At 44.5% G+C, this 19,485-nt stretch overlaps 3 protein-coding genes across 6 annotated transcripts in view; 1 reads left to right on the top strand and 2 right to left on the bottom strand.

Annotated features, from left to right (window-relative positions):
- CA4 (carbonic anhydrase 4) overlaps positions 1-19,485 on the bottom strand; it is a 179,097-nt gene that overhangs the window by 52,598 nt on the left and 107,014 nt on the right. The gene's annotated exons all lie outside the window — the stretch shown is intronic.
- On the top strand, positions 907-13,296 carry ZNHIT3 (zinc finger HIT-type containing 3). Its single transcript, XM_012779041.2, has 5 exons — positions 907-1,085; positions 1,218-1,249; positions 10,280-10,366; positions 11,661-11,741; positions 12,753-13,296. Exons 1-5 carry the CDS (start codon positions 1,000-1,002, stop codon positions 12,932-12,934), a joined length of 468 nt encoding a protein of 155 aa, XP_012634495.2. The 5' UTR covers positions 907-999; the 3' UTR covers positions 12,935-13,296.
- Positions 13,176-19,485, bottom strand: part of MYO19 (myosin XIX) — a 38,983-nt gene continuing 32,673 nt past the window's right edge. For 2 of the 4 annotated variants that reach the window (XM_012777664.3, XM_012777750.3), the window contains 6 exons: positions 18,434-18,519; positions 16,760-16,926; positions 16,506-16,635; positions 15,152-15,237; positions 14,443-14,748; positions 13,176-13,890 (listed from right to left, as the gene is read on the bottom strand). In XM_012777664.3, the coding sequence (XP_012633118.2) occupies positions 13,762-13,890; positions 14,443-14,748; positions 15,152-15,237; positions 16,506-16,635; positions 16,760-16,926; positions 18,434-18,519 (904 nt within the window). In that variant the 3' untranslated portion in view covers positions 13,176-13,761. Of the gene's footprint in view, positions 13,891-14,442; positions 14,749-15,151; positions 15,238-16,505; positions 16,636-16,759; positions 16,927-16,946; positions 17,412-18,433; positions 18,520-19,485 lie in introns of those variants that run through there. The other 2 variants (XR_012913059.1, XM_020280871.2) reach the window with 2 other exon arrangements.

Here is a 19,485-nt window from a genome sequence, read left to right as displayed (position 1 = left end):
TAGCCCATCTGGCCAGACTCAACTGCCGGGGACCCCTGCCTTGGGCCAGAGGTCACTCCTCTGCTTCCTGGTCAATCTCCAGGTCTGGGAATAGAGTAAAGCCAGCGAGGAGCCTCGAGCGTAAACTGTAAGGAGCACTCACTCTCAGGGTCCTGCAAGTGCAGGCGAGTACCGGCTCCACCCTGAGAGTGAGTCTCCTCGCTGCCCCTTCCCTGTCTGGCCTTCACTATAAACCTTAGACTCCCAGAGGGCAGAGACCAAATCTTTTGTTCTCCGGGGACCTGGGCGCTGCAGTGTTCACAGTTGGAGTTGAACAGACATTTGTCAGTGGCCAAGCCTCTTTGTTTCCTCTACGAAAAACGAAAAACGGCCTGGGCGCACCTGTAGACCCAGGTGCTCGGGAGGCTGAGGCAGAGGCTTGAACACAGTAGGTCGAGGCTGCAGTATGATCGCGCCTGGGAATCGCCACTGCACGCCAGCCTGGACGACACAGCGAGACCCCCCTCTCTTAAAAAAAAAAGAAATCTAGTCTGGGAAGGACAGGTTTCTGTGTGCCACGTGATCCAGCCGAGTCTGGACTTGCTATTTAACAGAGGTGAGCAGATGTGATGTCCATGCAAGATTCAGAAAGTCTGAGCTGGAAAGTGATGGACGTGTAGTCCCACAAATTCTTTATCACGCGGCGCAACAGACATGGAGAGTGGCGATGAGCTGCAGTTAAGTACACAGTCCCGTACGTAGGGACGAGGCTCCGTAACACGTTGTACCACAACCAGACTAATTCAGCGAAAACCTGGGACACAGCTGATGCTCATCGAGTGAATCGATGCTCTACTCACGAGGCCTGGGACCGTGAGCAGGCTCAATCAATTGCTTTTGCCTGCCCGTAAGTGCTGAGTGCTGATTGGTCCTGGTTTAGGAAACGGAAATAAGGTGTGCACGCGGGGCCGGCGGCCAGAGGGGCGCGCGGGTTGGTGGGAAGCAGTTGTACGCGAGGCGATGGCTTCGCTCAATTGCAGCACGGTGGTTTGCGTAATCTGCTTGGAGAAGCCGAAATACCGCTGCCCGGCCTGCCGCGTGCCCTAGTGAGCGGGGAGGCTGTGGAGGCTGGGGGAGCGCGAGTAACCGGCCGCGGCGGGAGGCGGGGCGGGGGCTGGAGGGGTACGGGAGGGTCCGCGCGGCCTTCGGTGCTGACGCTGCCTGTGGTCTTGTTACAGCTGCTCAGTGACCTGCTTCCGGAAGCACAAAGGTAAGGCCCCGGCTTCCCCGACTCAGCTCTTAGTCCCCTTCTAGCCCGAGACAGCCCCCACGCCCCGCCACCATCTCTGGGGTGCGGACCCCTCAGGCTGCGCTTCCTCCGGGCTTTCCCGCGCCTGACCAGTCTGAGCCCCTCGCTCGGCCCTGCCGGGCTTTCCTGCCGCCCGTTCTACGGAAGCCTTGCTTCCTCAGGCTTGGTCCCTGGTGGTCCAGACCTCTCCCTGTGTGCGCGACTTTTGCCTGTAAATGTCTCTGGATTTTGAACGAAGACCTTTCTCGTCTACCCTTTCTTTTCTTCTGTGTGGCCCGCTTTTGTTTAAAAATAGTCGACTGGTCCGGGCGCGGTGACTCACGCCTGTAATCTCAACATTTTGGGACGCTGAGGCGGGAGGATTATTGCTTGAGGCCAGGAGCCAGGAGTTCGAGACCAGCCTGAGCAGCTTAACAAGACTCTACAAAAAAATAGAAAAATTAGCCAGGCCTGGTGGTGCGCGCCTGTAGTCCCAGTTACTCGGGAGCTGAGGCAGGAGGATCGCTTGAGCTCAGGAGTTGGAGGTTGCAGTGAGCTATGATGACGCCACTGCACTTTAGCCAGGGTAATAGAGCCAAGACCCTCTCTCTCTCTCTCTCAAAAAAAGAGTCTACTGTTTTCCCCACAAAAGTCTACCTCAATTGTTAATTCCTCTTCTGGCATAGCCCCTCATCATTTGGCAGAAACACTGGTTGAGGTTAACAAGAACACTTTCTCTCTGAAATACTTTCTTGTTAAAAACAGTGAGGTGGCTCTTTATAATGAGAGAAATCTTTGACGTATTAAGGGAAAAAATGAGCAAGTTCTGTATAAGAAGTGATATTGACAAATGTATATACATCCACAAATACATGGTTACATATGCACTTTTAAATCTTTAAGTACTGTATCTTTAAGTTGTATAATTTTGAAACGTGCCTGTAGCAAATTCAGTTACCTCTCCTTTATATTTGAATGATCTTCTATTTTTAACATTAATTACATGTTTTCTGAGGGTAAAATACATGTCTGCATTTAATTTTTAGAAAGTCCAAGTCTTAGTAAAACTCATTAGACAATTCTACCATCCAGTACAATTTATGATTAAAAGTTTGATGGAGGCCGGGCGCGGTGGCTCACGCCTGTAATCCTAGCACTCTGGGAGGCCGTGGCGGGCGGATTGCTCAAGGTCAGGAGTTCAAAACCAGCCTGAGCGAGACCCCGTCTCTACCATAAAAATAGAAAGAAATTAATTGGCCAACTAATATATATAATATAAAAATCAGCCGGGCATGGTGGCTCGTGCCTGTAGTCCCAGCTACTCGGGAGGCTGAGGCAGGAGGATTGCTTGAGCCCAGGAGTTTGAGGTTGCTGTGAGCTAGGCTGACGCCATGGCACTCACTCTGGCCTAGGCAAGAAAGCGAGACTCTGTCTCAAAAAAATAAATAAAAAAATAAAAATAAAAATAAAAAATAAAAATAAAAAAAATAAAAAAAAAATAAAAGTTTGATGGAGAATCTTTCAGATTATTTCATTTTTCTACCAGTATATAGAACTATTTTTTTTTAGCTCTAGAATGTCAGCAATAAAATTATACTCAACAACATCCTTATTTGATTTAATAGTGTATGTTGGGCACTTTTTAAAAACCAGTGTATAGGCTGGGTGCAGTGGCTCACGCCTGTAATCCTAGCACTCTGGGAGGCCGAGGAAGGATGATAGCTCAAGGTCAGGAGTTCGAAACCAGCCTGAGCAAGAGCGAGACCCCATCTCTACTATAAATAGAAAGAAATTAATTGGCCAACTAATATACATAGAAAAAATTAGCCAGGCATGGTGGGCGTGGCTCACGCCTATAATCCTAGCACTCTGGAAGGCCGAGGCAGGAGGATGGATCGTTTGCGCTCAGGATTATTGACCAGTCTGAGCAAGAGTGAGACCCCATCTCTACTAAAAATAGAAATTATATGGACAACTAAAAAATATATATACAGAAAAAATTAGCTGGGCATGGTGACACATGCCTGTAGTCCCAGCTACTCGGGAGGCTGAGGCAGAAGGGTTGCTTGAGCCCAGGAGTTAGAGGTTGCTGTGAGCTAGGCTGACGCCACAGCACTCTAGCCTGGACAACAGAGTGAGACTCTGTCTCAAAAAAAAAAAACAGTTTTGAAGTTCTTCAAAAAACTAAAAATATAACAACCATATGATCCAGCAATCCCACTACTAGGTAAATATTCAAAGGAAAGGAGATCAGTATTATTGAAGAAATACCTACAGCATTATTCACAATAGCCAAGATACAGAATCAACCTAAGTGACCATTAAGAAAGGAATGGATAAATAAAATGTGGTACATATACACCATGGAACACTATTCAGCCATGAAAAAGCCCCATCATTTGCAGCAACATAGCTAAATCTGGAGGATGTTAGTTTGGTGAAATAAACTACTCAGAAAAATGTTCTCACGCATATGCAGAAGCTAAATAAATTGATCTTACAGGAGTAGAGAATAGAATAGTGGTAGCTAGAGGCTGGGAAGGATGGAGGGGAGAGGGAGAGATTAACAGATACAAAATTATAGCTAGACAGGAGTACGTTCTAATGTTCTATAGCACTGTAGAGTAACTATAGCTAACAACAATTTATACTTTCAGATAGCTAGAAGAGAGGATTTTGAATGCTCCCAACATTCAAAAATGACATCAAGAATGATAATTGTTTCAGGTGATGGATATGCTAGTTACCCTAATTACACATTATATATATACATATTGAAATATCACACTGTAACCCATAATTATGTATATTATGTATCAGTTAAAAATTAAAAAGATCCAGCAATGGGAGTCTGGTAATATAATGGTCATATCAACCATATAATAAAATATAGTCCTGTAAGTCAATGAGCTAGAAAGAACTGTATTATATACTGGTTTTGTTTGTTTTGAGACAGAGTCTCGCTTTGTTCCCCAGACTAGAGTGAGTGCCAAGGCGTCAGCCGAGCTCACAGCAACCTCAAACTCCTGGGCTCAAGCAATCCTCCTGCCTTAGCCTCCCAAGTAGATGGGACTACAGGCATGTGTCACCATGCCTGGCTAACATTTTCTGTATATATTTTTTTAGTTGTCCATATAATTTCTTTCTATTTTTAGTAGAGACGGGGTCTCACTCTTGCTCAGGCTGGTCAGTAATCCTGAGCTCAAACGATAGATCCTCCTGCCTCGGCCTCCCAGAGTGCTAGGATTATAGGCGTGAGCCACACCCACCATGCCTGGCCTTCAATACTGTTTTCCATAGTGGCTGTACTAATTTACATACCTACTCAAAATGTATAACAATTCCCTTTGTCTTCATCCTTGCAAGCATTTGTTTTTTGGTGGTTTTTTTTTTGTCCCTGTGATAATAGCCATTCTAACTAGGGTGAAATGATATCTCATTGTGGTTTTGCTTTGCTCTGATGATTATTGATGTTGAGAATTTTTTCATATACTTTTTGGCATTTGTATGTCTTAAAACTTCTGAGAATTGTCTCTTCAGATCATTTGCCCATTTTTTTTAATTGGATTTTTTTTCAGCTATTGATTTGAGATCCTTGTGTATTCTTGGTATTAATCCCTTGTCAGATGAATTTGTTTGTAGGTATTTTGTCTCATTTTGTAGGTTGTCTCTTCACAGTGTTGTTTCCTTTGCTGTACAGAAGCTTTTTTTTAGTTTGTTATAATCCTATTTTTGCTTTGGTTACCTGTGCTTTTGAGATTTTATTCATAAAATTTTTGCCCAGACCAATGTCGTGAAGTGTTTCCCTGTTCTTCTAGTAGTTTCATGTCTTACATTTATATCTTTAATCCATTTTGAGTTGATTTTTTATATATATATATATAGTGAGAGATAGGGGTCTAGTTTGCTTTTTCTGCACATGGATATCCTGTTTTCTCTGCACCATTTATTGAAGAGTCTGTCCTTTCCCCAATATATGTTTTTGCACCTCTGTTGAAAATCAGTTGGCTGTAAATATGTGGACTTATTTTTGGTTCTCTATTCTGTTCAACTGGTCTTTGTGTCTGTTTTTATGCCAGGACTATGCTCTTTTTTTTCTGAATGTTGTTTCTCAGAGTCTTTTGATGGATTCTCTCCCTTTGCCTGCCTACTAAACTTGTTCTTGGGATCCTGTCCTTATTCCTGGGTGATCTCTTTCACATCTTTTTACTCTTTTCTTTTTTTCTGACACCCAAATCTGTAGCTCCAACATCATTTTGAGCCCCTAGAAACAAATATTTCTGTTTTGTGGTGAGGTACAACTAACACTGAAAATCCACCTCTCCTTCAGTCCCTTCTGCTATATTCTTTACATGTATAGCACAGCCTTAGAGTTAGACCTTGAGTCAAATTCTGCCTCTGCAACTTACTAGTTGTGGACCTTGGATGAGTTTCTTTATTATAAGAAAACTTAATCTTTTCTGCTTTCACCTGTAAGTGGAAGTAAGAGTCTCCATGCCATGGGGGCTTTGGAAGGGTTTATTCTATATATCTTACTGTGTACCTGGCACGATTCTTGGCCCTTAGTAAGTGGTCAGTCACTGAGAGTTGTCGTAACCATCCCCTACCTGATTAGACCCTTTTTCTTTTTCACAGCATATTGTCAAGTCTACATTATAAATATTTCTCTAATCTGGCCTCTCCTCTGTCCTTGGAACACTTTCCCCTAACTATATGCTCTATTGACCCTTAGAAGTTCTTGGTGGTTTTGCCTCTAGTTTCATCCCCTCTAGTCTCTGGTTTACAGCAGGTTTCACACCCTGTACCCCCCCCCCCCAAACACACACTTTGTTCCTAATATCTGTGGGGCATTTTCAAAAGAAACCTTATAGGTCAAGATAGGAGAGAAGTAGAGCTGCTTTGCTGGAAGCAGGATTGGGAGTCTTGGTTCTGAGTACTTCCCTTTTATCCTACAGCCCTGTTGGATTCCTTCAGCAACTATTAGAGCAAACATGAACTCATTACCCTGTGCCCCTACTACTGCCAGGGTGATTTTTCTGGAAAAGCACATGTGAACAGTTCACTCCCTTGTTGAAAACTGTATGGCTGTCAAGCATGGAGGACAGCGTTCTCAACCTGGGTATTGTTGTCCCAAGGGAGACAAATTGCCGCAATGTGTTTTGTTCTTACAGTAACTGAAGAGAGATTGGATGTACAGGCACATCTTGGAAATACTGCGGGACCACTGCAATAAAGTGAATATTGCAATAAAACTAGTCACATGAATGTTTTGGTTTCTCAGTGCATATAAACGTTATCTTTAGGCTACACTGTAGCCTGTTAAGTGTGTAATAGTATTATGTCTTAAAAAAAAAGGTACTTATATAAAAAATACTTATATGCTTATAGCTTAAAAAATGCCATCATCTGAGCCTTCAAGTTGTAATCTTTTTACTGATAGAGGGTCTTGCCTGATGGCTGAGCCTTTGATGGCTGCTGACTGATCAGGGTGGTGGTGCTGAAGGTTGGGTGACTATGGCAGTTTCTTAAGATAATAGTGAAGTTTGCGGCATTGACTCTTTCTTTCATGAAAGATTTCTCTGTAGTATGCGGTGTTGTTTGGTAGCATTTTACCCACAGTAGAACTACTTTTAAAATTGGAGTAAATGCTCTCAAACCATGCTGCTGCTTTATCAACTAAGGTTATGTCTAAATCCTTTGTTTTTATTTCAATAATGTTCACAGCATCTTCACCAGAAGTAGATTCCATCTCAAGAAACCACTTTTTGCCCGGGATTATAGGCTCATGCCTATAATCCTAGCATTTTGGGTGGCCAAGGCTAGGAGTTTGAGACCAACCTGGTCAATAATGAGACCCTGTCTCCACAAAAGATAAAAAATTAGGCAGGTGTGGTGGTACATACCTGTAATCCCAGCTAACTCTCTAGGGAGGCTGAGGCAGGAGGATTGCTTTAGTCCAGGAGTTGGAGGCTGCAGTGAGCTATGATGATGCCACTGCACTCTAGCCCTGGCAATAGAATGAGACCCTGTCTCAAAAAAAAAAAAAACAAAAAAAAAACCACCTCCTAGTTCTTTTACTGTTTCCACCACATCTGTAGTTACTAAAGTCTTCAACCCTTCAAAGTCATCCTTGAGGGCTGGAATCTCCTCCTTTCAAATGATTGTTAATGTTGCTATTTTGGCATCTTCTCCTGAATCATGACTGTTCTTTATGGCCTCTGGAATGGCGAATCCTTTGCAGAAGGTTTTTTATTTACTTTGTCCAGATCCATCAGAGGAATCAGTATATATGGCAGCTGTAGCTTTATGAAATGTTCTTCTTAAAGAGATGGGGTCTTGCTCTGTTGCCCAGGCGGGAGTGCAGTGGCACGATCATATTCCTGGGCTCAAGCAATCTTTCCACCTCAGCCTTCCGAGTAGCTGGGATTACAGGTGAGCACCACCACACCCAACTACTTTTTAAAAATTTTTTGTAGAGATGGGGGGTCTTGCTATGTTGCTGAGGCTGGTCTTGAACTCCTGGCCTTAAGTGATCCTCCCACCTTGGCCCTAGTATGCTGGGATTATAGGCATAAACCACTGTACCCAGCCTGAAATTACTCCATGATCCCTGGGCTGCAGCATATGTTTTGTTAGTAGGCATGAAAACAATGTTAATCTTGTACATCTCTATCAGAGGTCTGGGGGGACTAGGTACATTGTCAGTGAGCAGTAATATTTTGAAAGGAATCTTTTTTTCTGAGCAGTAGATACCAATAGTGGGGTTAAAATATTCAGTAAATCATGCTGTATTGTAAACAGATATGCTGTCATCCAGACTTTGTTGTTCAATTTATAGAGCACAGAGTAGATTTTGCATAATTGTTAAGGGCCTTAGGATTTTAGGAATGGTAAATGAACGTTGGCTTCAACTTGAAGTCACCAGGTACATTAGCATCTAACAAGAGAGGCAGCTTGTCCTTTGAATCTTTGAAGGCAGACATTGATTTCTCCTTTCTAGCTATGAAAGTCCTGGATGGCATCTTCTTGCAGTAGAAGGCTGTTTTCTCAACAATGAAAATCTCCTTAGTGTAGGCACTTCAATGATTTGAGCTAGATCTTCTGGATAACTTGATGCAGCTTCTATATCAGCACTTGCTGTTTCACCTTGTACTTCTATGTTATGCTAAGATGCCTGCTTTCCTTATGAACCTCATGAACCAGCCTCTGCTAGCTTCTAATTTTTCTTCAGCAGTTTCCTCACCTGTCTCAGGCTTCATATAATTGAAGAGAGGACCATCCACTGGATTAGGCTTTGGCTTAAAGGAATATTGTATCTGGTTTGATCTTCTATCCAGACCACTAAAACTTTCTCTATTTCAGTAATCAGGTTGTTTTGTTTTCTTATCTTTCGTGTGTTTATTGGAGTAGCACTTTTAATTTCCTTCAAGAACTTTACCTGTGCATTTGCAACTTGGCTAACTGGTTCAGGAGCTCTAGCTTTTGGCCTATCTCAGCTTTTGACAGATCTTCCAAAGTATAACCATTTCTAGCTTTTGATCTACAAAGAGAGACGTATGACACTTCCTTTCACTTGGAACACTTAGAGGCCATTGTAGAGTTATCAATTGGCCTAATTTCAATATTGTTTTGTCTCAGGTAATCGGGAGGCTTAAGGACAAGGAAAGAGATGGGAAAACAGCTGGTCAGTGGAGCAGTCAGAACACAATTTGTTAAAGTTCACCATCTTATATCGATGTGATTTGTGGTGCTCCAAAACATCAAAGGTCACTGATCACAGATCACCTTAACAGATACAATAATAATGAAAAATTTTGAAATACTGTGAGATTTGCCAAAATGTGATAGACAAAGTGAGCTCATGCTATCAGAAAAATGGTGCTGATAGACTTCCTTGATGCAGTGTTGCCACAGACCTTCAATTTGTAAAAAAAACAGTATCTGTGAGGTGTGATAAAGCAAAGTGCAATAAAACTTGGTATGCCTGTATTACTGGTAATTAGTGCTAGTGTGTGAGACAATCTCATACTACTCAACAGTTTCCTGCCCTAAATACCAGTAGTATCCTTGCTGAGAGACACTGGGTCCTGCATTTGGCATGCGTCTGCTTTTGCATTACTCTTGTGCCCCAGCCACCTGCCAGGCCTGCCCTACAAATCAACTGGTAGTTGTTCACCACCATCTATCTGGCAAACCCTCTTCCCCTTGTCTTGGTCTTGTCTCTCAGCCCTCTAAAGTAGACTTAGACCAGACCCTTCTTACCTTATCCATATTTCTAGCAGTCATCCATAAGCCTAAAGCCCTCTGAGGTAGTGGTGGTGACTTTCATTTGTGCACAGCCAAGAGTCACTTACCAATAGGGATATGTTCTGAGAAATGCACTGTTAGGAGATTTTGTCCTGTAGACACGGTAGTGTGCTTATACAAACCTAGATGGTATAGTATACTACACACCTAGGCTATATGATATAGCCTACTGCTCATAGGCTGCAGAGTATACTGGGTACTATAGGCAGTTGGAACACAATAGTAAATATTTGTATATGTAAACATAGAAAAGGTGCAGTAAAAGTACAGTGTTATAATATGTGACGTCATATATGCTGTCCATCATTGACAGAAACATCATTTTTCACATGATTGTATTCCTATGGTACGTGCAAATTTGGTATCTGCAACTGCTGAGAATATCATTTGATGCTCATTGAAGTCAGTGTGCCACTTAATCATGGTGAGAGTCCTGTGAGATTAGGCAGGGCAAAGAGGACAGGGACAGGCTCTTGGGGTATGTGAACCCTACTTCCTCAGCCCTTCTGCCAATCTCGGGCCACTAGTGGTTTTCCTAATGGCCCCCTGCTTTGATCTCTCACTTCCTCCACACCCATCTCCACTCCACTCCAACCACATCCCTTACCCCCAAAATACGCTTTCCTAGATGCTGGCTTAGTGGGGAAGTGTGGCCTTCTGGCTGAGATGCTGGTCATGGGGGCCTGAGGTTGGTGTCTTTTTCAGAGCAGTGCAACCCTGAAACTCGTCCTGTAGAGAGAAGAATAAGATCAGCTGTTCCTGCAAAAACTGTTAAGCCTGTGGAAAACAAAGGTGGGTTGGTCAACTTCCAATAAAGCTTGAAGGGGTTTCAAATCGAGTAAGTCAAAATGAAAAAATAAGGGGAGACTGGGCTGGGCAGGGCATCCAGAATGATAGCTTCACTGGAGAGCAACAGCTTCCTGAGCCTTGATGGGCAGGAGTGGGGGCCAGTGTCATCACAGGTGAGGTGAGGGGACAGCCTGAGAACATTGTTCAGGAGAAGAAAAATGGGCAGGAGGCAGAGGGAGAAAGGCCATGGCTGAGGCTGAAGGACTGCAGTGGGCCCTGCTGGCAGGAGCCTTCTCTAGTCACAGCTTTGGGTCTCCCTCTGTGGGTGTGGTTGGGCTGTCATTTTGCCTGAGTTAGGCCTAGGCAGGAGGCTTTTTTTCTCCTAGATCAGCGGTCCCTAACCTTTTTGGCACCAGGGACTGGTTTCATGGAAGACAGTTTTTCCATGAATGAGACATGGGGGGTGGCAGAGCTTATGCAGTGATGTGAGCAATGGGGAGCAGCTGTACAGATGAAGTTTTGCTGGCTTGCCTGCTACTCACCTCCTGCTGTTTGGCCTGGTTTCTAAGTTTAACAGAAGACAATTTTTCAATAGATGGTGGGGGCAGGGGTGCGCTCAGGTGGTGATGCGCAGCCTAGTACCAGGCCTCTCGGCCTGGTGGTTGGGGACCACAGTCCTAGATCACCTTGTTGCTGGGGGCTCCTCAGAGCTTACTGCAGTAGTGGGTTGTCATCCTATCCATCTATCCAAATGTTCTTTAATACTTCCTGGGTGTCCTGTACCATGCCAGGCTCTGAAAGCAGCTCTTCTAGTGCCACCAAAGGGGAATTGAACATTCAGAGTAAAGGGATGACCTATTTCTATTTTTTGAGAAACTGCCAGGTTGGATTCAGGCAATTTCTGTCCATGGGAAAAGGGGATTCTGTTTGGAAGATTTGTATAGAGCACCCAGTTTATTGACCCATGGCAGGGCTGCAGCCATGTTGAGGGGAGGAAGGGTAATAAGAATTACAAAACCAGGTTCCAAGCCCCTAGACTACAGGGAAACATAAATATGTAAACAGTAGGATGTATTTGTTGACTTTCCAATTCTTTCACTTATCTTCCTTTTCCTAAAAGAGGAATGTTAATTTAGTCACAAACTCCAGAGGAGAGAAGATTTTGGTTTATCTATACCTGCTTATATACTTCTACCACTGTCACATGTGTGACATAATTTTTTTGTCTGTAGTTGTTAAAATCTGCTGCCTGGGCCTCCTTTTTAGTCATAGCAGTTGATTGTGTTATATTCCTTAGATGATGATTCCTCTGTAGCCGATTTTCTCAATAGTGATGAGGAAGAGGACAGAGTTTCTTTGCAGAATTTAAAGAATTTAGGTAAGTCTGTGCTGTGCTTGTTCATTTCTTTAACCACTGAAATACTTTTACTGTGTAGTGTGGAATGTGGTTTTTAAAAAATCAGTAAATCCTTCAGTGTGGCACGCAAGACCCTTCCTTTCAACCACATGATGCTGTAACATTTATGGTTTTTCATACCTCCCAACCTGTGCACAATGCCATTCCCTCTGCCTGGACTCCTGCTAGTCTCACAGGCTGGCAAAATTCTGTTCCTCCTCTAATGCTTGGGTCAAGATTTCTTTTCTCAGGTAAGCTTGCTCTCTCAGAATTAGGTATTTTTTGGCTTCCCACATGTCTTGAACTTAATAGTAACATACCACTCGCATGTTGTGGTAATTTGTCTCACATACCAATTTGGCAGGGACCTATATCCACACATCCTAAGTTTACCAGTCTACATTAGTGGCTGGACTGTAATCATATGGTTTGATTTTTTTTTTTAGGGGGAAAGGGGTATTGATAATGCCCAGCATTTTTTGTAGTACTGCTTATTCAGTCCTTACAGTAGTTCTGTTATATATGTATATAATTAATGGGCTAATGTAGTTCCTAAAGGTGTGTATTATTTTTATTCTTCCCACTTCACAGAATCAGGTGAAAGGTTATGCTTTGTACTTAGTCCCATGGTAATGATTAGACTGAGGTTAGACCTGAGCTGGTAATAGGTGTGAAAAATTTTATAGACCAAAGTGCCATACAGGTGTTAGTTCACTCCCGGCCCTGTTGCATGCTTAAACATTGTTCAGAGTATTTGGTATAACTGTCCTCACCGCGAACCTTCATGCCTATAAAGAAAGAAAATGCACCAGCAACAAAGGTATGAACAGGAATCTTTTACTGTATTTAACTCAAATCATTTGATATGCCGATCTTACCTTGTTTATATGTGAAGCATTGGGGTTAATTTCTGAGTTTACAGGTTAAGGGGATGCAGCCATCTCCACACGTTCTCACTTGAACTGAGATTGACTTTTTTTGTTAATTTTTAAGAGGAATCTACGGCATTAAGAAGCTTATTGCTCAATCCGCATCTCAGACAATTGATGATCAGCCTTGATCAGGGGGACGACAAAGCCAAGCTTATGAGAGCCTACATGCAAGAGCCCTTGTTTGTGGAGTTTGCAGACTGCTGTTTGGGAATTGTCGAACCATCCCAGAATGAAGATTCTTAAGATGGACTATTGTGCTGCTTACTCAAGCCTGAGGAGTTTGCCCACTCCTTCTCCCAGGAGACCAGCTGGTGTGGCAGGCCCTAAGAGAGGTGATTTCCAGGATGCATGCATACTGGCTGATGTAATGCAGAACTCTCCCCTCCATCAAGGTAGGCTCACATTTCAGGCCCATATCACCTTCATTGGGTGACTTGTCCTCAAGGTGACAAATCCTTTATGGAGAGAAAACTTGACATTCAAATGGTTGTTTTTAAATATTTTATTCTTGGTACAGTTATGATAGATATCATAAATGATGCCAAGTTTTACACCCATGTAAGTTAAAAGCTTGATCAGTGTTACTAAATAAAATCAAGATGTGATGATTTTGTTTTATGTTGTTTATGTTATCATCCTTGGTCCATAATCTAATTATTTGAAATTACATTAAATAAATCAAGAACTTTTTAAATACTAAGGTTTCATTCCTTTAAGGAACTAAATGCAACTAAATTCCAGAGCCAATTTTAGGCTTGGCCCAAAAGTGCTTATAGGGCCCACTGTGGTGGCAGATAACAGTTTAGGAGTCAACATCTGGTGTATGATCTCTAAAGGTAGTGAAATGTGGAAAAGTTCTCTGTGGCCCTGAGGTTTCTTAATCTTGGCTTAGTAACTATCAGCCCTGATACCCTGTCCATGCTTGATGTAGACCGGAGCCATCGCTATTACTCACGTGTGTTTGAAGGCGCTATGCTATAGGCATAGTTTGGCAGCTGTGTGTTCATTAAATGTCTTTGGCAAGGCAGGTGGCAGGAAAAGGCCTTTTGAAAAAACAAAGGCACCAAGGGTCACACGTGGATCAGTCTGTGTCTTTCCAGCAGAATCTGATTAAAACCAGTAACACTATAGGGTGAAGGTTCAGGGCACATGTCAGCATAGCGCAGTGGAGATTTTCTGTAGTGAAACTTGATCGATCCCTAGAGGAAAGAGAGATGCAGTTTAGCCCCAGCTCTCAGGAGTGCCAGTTCTTAAAGGTACCTCACAGAGCAAATGACAGAAATGCAAGGAGTTGTAGACAAATAAATATCAATATGAAGGACTGGGTTAACATTTTTTTCTCCTTATTCTAAAACAGTGGCAAAAGGCCAGGTGTGGTGGTTCATGCTTATAAGTCCTAGCTACTTGGAAGAAGCAGGATCACTTGAGCCCAGGAGTTAGAGTCTGCAGTGAGCTATGATTGCACTGCTGCAGTCCACCCTGGGTGACAGAGCAAGACCCTGTCAATCAATCAAAATATAACTAATAAAAAAATAGTGGCAAAGTCCAAAGCAGTATTAAAACATAAAATTTCACATCCATTCAGTGTGAGACAGATGAGGAAACACTGGTTTACTTAGCAGGGTTAGGGGTAGATCTTGTCCCAGCCCCAGTCCTGCTCCCTCTGTGGACTTTTAGGCTTTGCCTTCCACAGTAGGGTATGAGGAATGGGAACTGTTGGGCCAGGATGGCCATCCTGTCACACAACCTACCTGAGGCAGTGCTCGGATGGACGTGACACCAGCCTGGTCTTGTTGTGCTATCTGGACAGTGTAGCCACGGGGGCTGTCCCTGGGAAGCTGAAGGCAGGCCCAGACCACCAGTTTCCTCTGAAAGCCTTGTATTCCTGTAGCAGCATTGGCCAGGACCAATCCCAGGGGCCAGAGGCGGATTATTGCCCCCAGGAGCCTGGTCTGTATTGGGGGCTGTGGGGAGGAGCTGGAGGAACGAGGAGCTTGAGAGAAGTGTTCTTCTTCTATACCATCCAGTTCTTTAGAAGCAAGGAAGGCCATTCTGATCTTAAAATGGAAACCAAAACTATCTTTAATAAATCATTGTAAGGTAAATTAAAGGCACTTGGCTGTAAATAGGTGGATGCCCTGAACTAAAATGGTTCTATGGGATAGAAGTCTGTTGCCCAAGGCAACTAACTGTGCTTAGACCTTACATACGCTACTTTAAAATAACAGTCTCAATGAGATGAAACTGTTATGTCATAAAATTCACCGTCTGAAAGTGTGCAGTTCCACAGTGGGTATATTCCCAGAGTTGCTTCTGCTACTCTTTTCCTTCACAACCACCCTGCAGTGTAGGTGGTGTCATGCACCTGCCTGGCCTTGGGGCTACCCTTATTCCACCTGGGTCTGTCTGGTCCGAAACTCTCTAGCCACTGCCCACCCTGACTTCTTGGGGCACACTTACTCTCCACTTCTGCCATGCACGCTTGATGGTTGTAGCAGCTGTGTGCAGCCTTGCGATGTGTTTCCGAGCTAACCAGGAGCGAATGGCTAAGAGGTTTGCCCAGAAACAGGAAAGAGATAATAAAATGGTCATTAGAACTATCAGTAACCTGGGTCTGCAGCAATACCAGAATTGCTATAAAAGTTTGAAATAGTATTTTTTCAATGACTATTTTGTGTGATGACATAAAGTAAGGTTCTAAAGTCAACATATAAAGCAAAATTGGCTCTGAAAAACATTCTTCAAATTGCCCGTACACTTGGAGATAGCTACATGTTGAAGGGGCAGTGGGGAGCTTGGACTGGCTAAGGCCCAGCAGTCACCTCCCATCTCAGGTGCAGCCCAGGGCAAAACCCAGGGGGAGCAGGTCTGGACTGTCTGTACCTCTTAGAATCCTCTTTGTTTTGAAAATCCTCAATTGAATTTGTTTGCTTAAATTTTTGAGCCTGTGATAGCATACTACCATGTAACCAAACACTGATAAAATTATTGGATGGTAGGATTTTTCTTTCTTTTTACATCTGTGTATTCTGATTTTTTTTGGTACAGTCATATTTGGAAAAGTGGTTATTCCATTAAATAGTACTTATGCATTTAGATTCTATTAACAGAAAATTTAAAACCTTGAAACATAAAAATCACCTGTTACCTCACCAACCCAAATGGTTTCACAGTATTTCCTTACATAATTTTTTAATCCCTATACCCACAGAGACACACCCTTGATGTGTAGTTTGACAAGCAGGTATGAACACATTGAAAGTGGTTTTCCATTAAATGCATAATATTCTTCAAATACTTAGCTGCATCATAGGGATGGTCCACAATTTAGGCATGACTCCACTGCTCTTAGATATCTGGGTTGTTTCTAAATACTTTTATTTTTCAGTAAGACTGTTATAAACATGTTGGTTCACACATCTTTCCCTCTGATGAGATCTTGTTGGCTTTTTACCTTCTCCTTAAACTTATCTCAAACCCTGCAGCCTAGCAGGTAATGATTTGAGTTGTAATAAAAAGAAAAAAAAATGTTGGCATAAACAGCCATTTAAGTCTGAGAAAAACTTTTAGCCTATACTACCTACAAAGCATCCTTATTTGTGGTATGATCTGGTTTCCACAGAACTGGAGAAACATTATGGGCAAGGTGGATGAGAAATCCGAATACCAGGGCACCACAAGGACGTACCATCCACCTCTTCAGGCTGGAACAGTTGGCTTCAACAGATGGGCACCCAATGAGCAATGTTTCAAAGGAAACCACTGTCATGGGCATATGTATGCAATCACTGACAGGGGGCCCCACCCCACCTACCTGCTTGGATGAGCACAGCAGCTCGCCTCTGCCTCTGTTGCTTTAGGTGCTGGTATCGCCTCCAGCTACCCTGGATACAGCGGGCACACTGCTCTAGCACCTGGGCACGCCCACATTCCAGAACCTCCAGCTGGAACAAAGGGTATCCACTGAGGTCCTCATGTTCTCCTTCCCCTTCCCTGAGCAGGGCCCAGATCCTGTCCTGTTGAGAACATGCAGCTGGCTCCTGTAATCTCATCCCCACACCAGCTTACCACAGAGTCCGTCATGAACACCTTGGTCCTGCCACAGTGTACTGGGGCTGGCGTGGCCTCATCCGAGTCACCAGGTGTGGCTGCTGCCTGAGTTAGAGCTGGCAGAGTGTGGAGAATGTCCTGGAGAAGAGGTTGAAGTGTGGCCTCCTTGCCATTTGGAGACCGTTCTGGGGAAGGAGAGATGGGCCCCATCAATGCCTGGTCTTCTCTCCATGCCTCTGTGGCCTTAAGAAATTGGCTCTGGCCTTTCTGCTACACCCTGGGGTGTCATGCAGTCTCCATTGCCATGGGTCTCTTTGGACAGGCTGGCAAAAGGGTACTTGATGCCTAGAAGAGTGACCCCTTTGAACATGTAATCAGGCTGCTCAGCCAGCAGGTTTCAAGGCCCCAAACATCCTGATGGCCAAACAGGGAAGCCAGGCCACTCCCTCCCACTTATGGGAAAGGGGAAAACAAATCCCAGCCCTGTGACAGCCCAGTGGGTTCCACTGCCTGCCCTCCCCCACTTCTCAGGGCTGACTCCTACAGAGGGAGGATTTACCTGAGGGCTCTGACCACCTTTAGCTGCCCAGTGCCTCTCTGGAGACAGAGGCTGCCAAAGGAGATGCCGGAGATGAGAAACAGCAGCAAAATCAATCAGGGGCCAGAGGGGCTTTGGGTAAAAGACACAGAACAGAGGAGCAAACCATGGAAAGAGGGAGAAGAAAGGAGAAAGGGTGAAAGGAAAGTGATAAAACTCTGCCCAAGAGGGGAGAAAAACAAAGCAGAACTGTCTCAACAGTCTGATGGACCCCAGGGTATGTTGGGTGGGAGGGGGGAGCAGCTGCCTCTTCTCTCTCCACCTGCTCCTGGACCTCAGGACTCCCCCAGCCTCATTTATTCCCATATGCTGACAACCCCAAAATCAGGGCCACAAGCCAGACACTTCCTTTGAGAGTAAAGCTTGCCCCAGCCCCTTGCAGATGCCTCCACTGGATGATTTCCAGGGACTCGGAGGTCAGGTCTGCCATGGCAGGGCTCATCAGCTTCCCCAAACTGCTCTTCCTCTTACCCTTCACCACTAGCCGGGCCTGTGCCCACATCTCTTGCTGCTTTCTTCTGGGGCAACTTCCCAACCTTACTCCCACAGCCCTCCATGGAACTCTCTGAGTGGTCTCCAAAAGCAGGAGGCTGACAGAGTCACTTGCTCCCTCTCCTGCAGTAGCCCCCATCTGTCCAGAGAATAAAGTCCAGGTTCCTAGACTGGGCCCCCCCCTGCCCCAGCCTCACCTCCCACCATTCTCTGCCCTAATGAGCCAGCAATACTGAATGGCCTGGAGTTCCTCACACCCACACTGCCGTCTTAAGCCTCTAGGCCTCTGTTCATGTAGTACCTCTGTCATGTGGAACACCCTTCACCTAACCCAATTTATCCTCAGACATCACCTCCTCCAGGAATCCTTCCCTGATTCACATCTCCCCAGCACCACCCACAGCATCCTGTTCATAGCTGTGCCTTTCCACTTTCCACATTGTTTGTCTTTTTCAGTTGTTTCCCCCATTGAACAAAGACCCTAAGGGCAGGGTTGTGTTTTATTCACCTCTGAGCCCCCAGCCGCTAACCCTGAGATGGCAGAGGGTAGGTGCTCAGGAAACTATGGTTGAACAAATGACTAACAAATGGGCCTCACTCACCAGAGCATCTACCAGGGCCAGAGAATGTGCGAGGACGGAGCCTTCTTAGTAACTCATATCTTTCCACAAAGTTCTGGTGAGACACCCTGGAAGCCAAAGCATGGAAGAAGAGAATGACTTCATCTGTGAGCCAAGTACATCTGCTCAAACAACACAGGAAGGTGCTGCCCTGACTACCCCCACTGAATAGATAAAGATGTGGTTCTAGGCTAGCACAGTGGCTCACACTGTAATTCTAGTCTGGGAGGCAGAGGCAGAAGGATTGCTTGAGGTCAGGAGTTCAAGACCAGCCTGAACAAGAGCGAGACCCTGTCTCTACCAAAAATAGAAAAAATTAGCTGGATGTGGTGGTGCATGCCTGTAGTCTCAGCTACTTGGGAGGCTGAGGCAGGAGGATTGCTTGAGCCCAGGAGTTTGAGGTTGCTGTGAGCTATGATGATGCCACTGTACTCTACCTGGAGCAACAGAGCAAGACTTTGTGTCAAACAAAAAAAAAGAAAAAAAAAAAAGATGTGGTTCTAGAGAGATTAATAGGGTTACTTAGTGGGAGGCCTACAGAGACTATTTTAAATTGGGTCTGCTCTTCCTGCTGCCTTGGTGTACAAAACAAAGCATCTTATTCCTTTAACAGGGGATTTGCAGCCTGCTCCTTTCAAAGCACAGGCCTTTCCCCAGCCAACTGGACCACTCCTATCACACAAATATGCTTAGCCATGTCTCCCATCTGACCTCTGAGTCCAAAGTCTTGGCCACATCCTCCTGATTTCTGTTCCCCTCAAGGCAACACTTTTCTAAACAGCTAATGACAGAGAATGACATCTGTACTGATACCTATACTTCCTCCTCCCAATCGCCTGTCACCCCTCCTGAGTCTGGCTTCTGTCCTCAACACTATGCCAACATGGCTCCTGTCACAGCCATCAGCAGATTCCACCAAATCCAGTGGTCTGTGTTCAGTCTCTCCTATGTGGTCCCTGGGCAGCAGTGACCCCTCTCTCTCCCTGGGAGAGCATTCTCACTCAGCCTCCAGGACACTCATGACCCCCTGGATT

Source organism: Microcebus murinus, chromosome 18 (assembly GCF_040939455.1).
Source record: "Microcebus murinus isolate Inina chromosome 18, M.murinus_Inina_mat1.0, whole genome shotgun sequence".
Lineage (NCBI taxonomy): Eukaryota > Metazoa > Chordata > Mammalia > Primates > Cheirogaleidae > Microcebus > Microcebus murinus.
Note: the sequence above shows the minus strand (reverse complement) of the source record. Positions and strands in the feature narration are given on the sequence as shown.

What these genes read in the sequence shown, in the direction of transcription:
- ZNHIT3 (XM_012779041.2), top strand. Translation starts at nt 1,000, where the DNA reads ATGGCTTCGCTCAATTGCAGCACGGTGGTTTGCGTAATCTGCTTGGAG. An exon ending in CCGGCCTGCCGCGTGCCCTA is followed by an intron (nt 1,086 to 1,217) that starts GTGAGCGGGGAG and finishes GTCTTGTTACAG; the next exon opens with CTGCTCAGTGACCTGCTTCC. An exon ending in GCAGAATTTAAAGAATTTAG is followed by an intron (nt 11,742 to 12,752) that starts GTAAGTCTGTGC and finishes TTAATTTTTAAG; the next exon opens with AGGAATCTACGGCATTAAGA.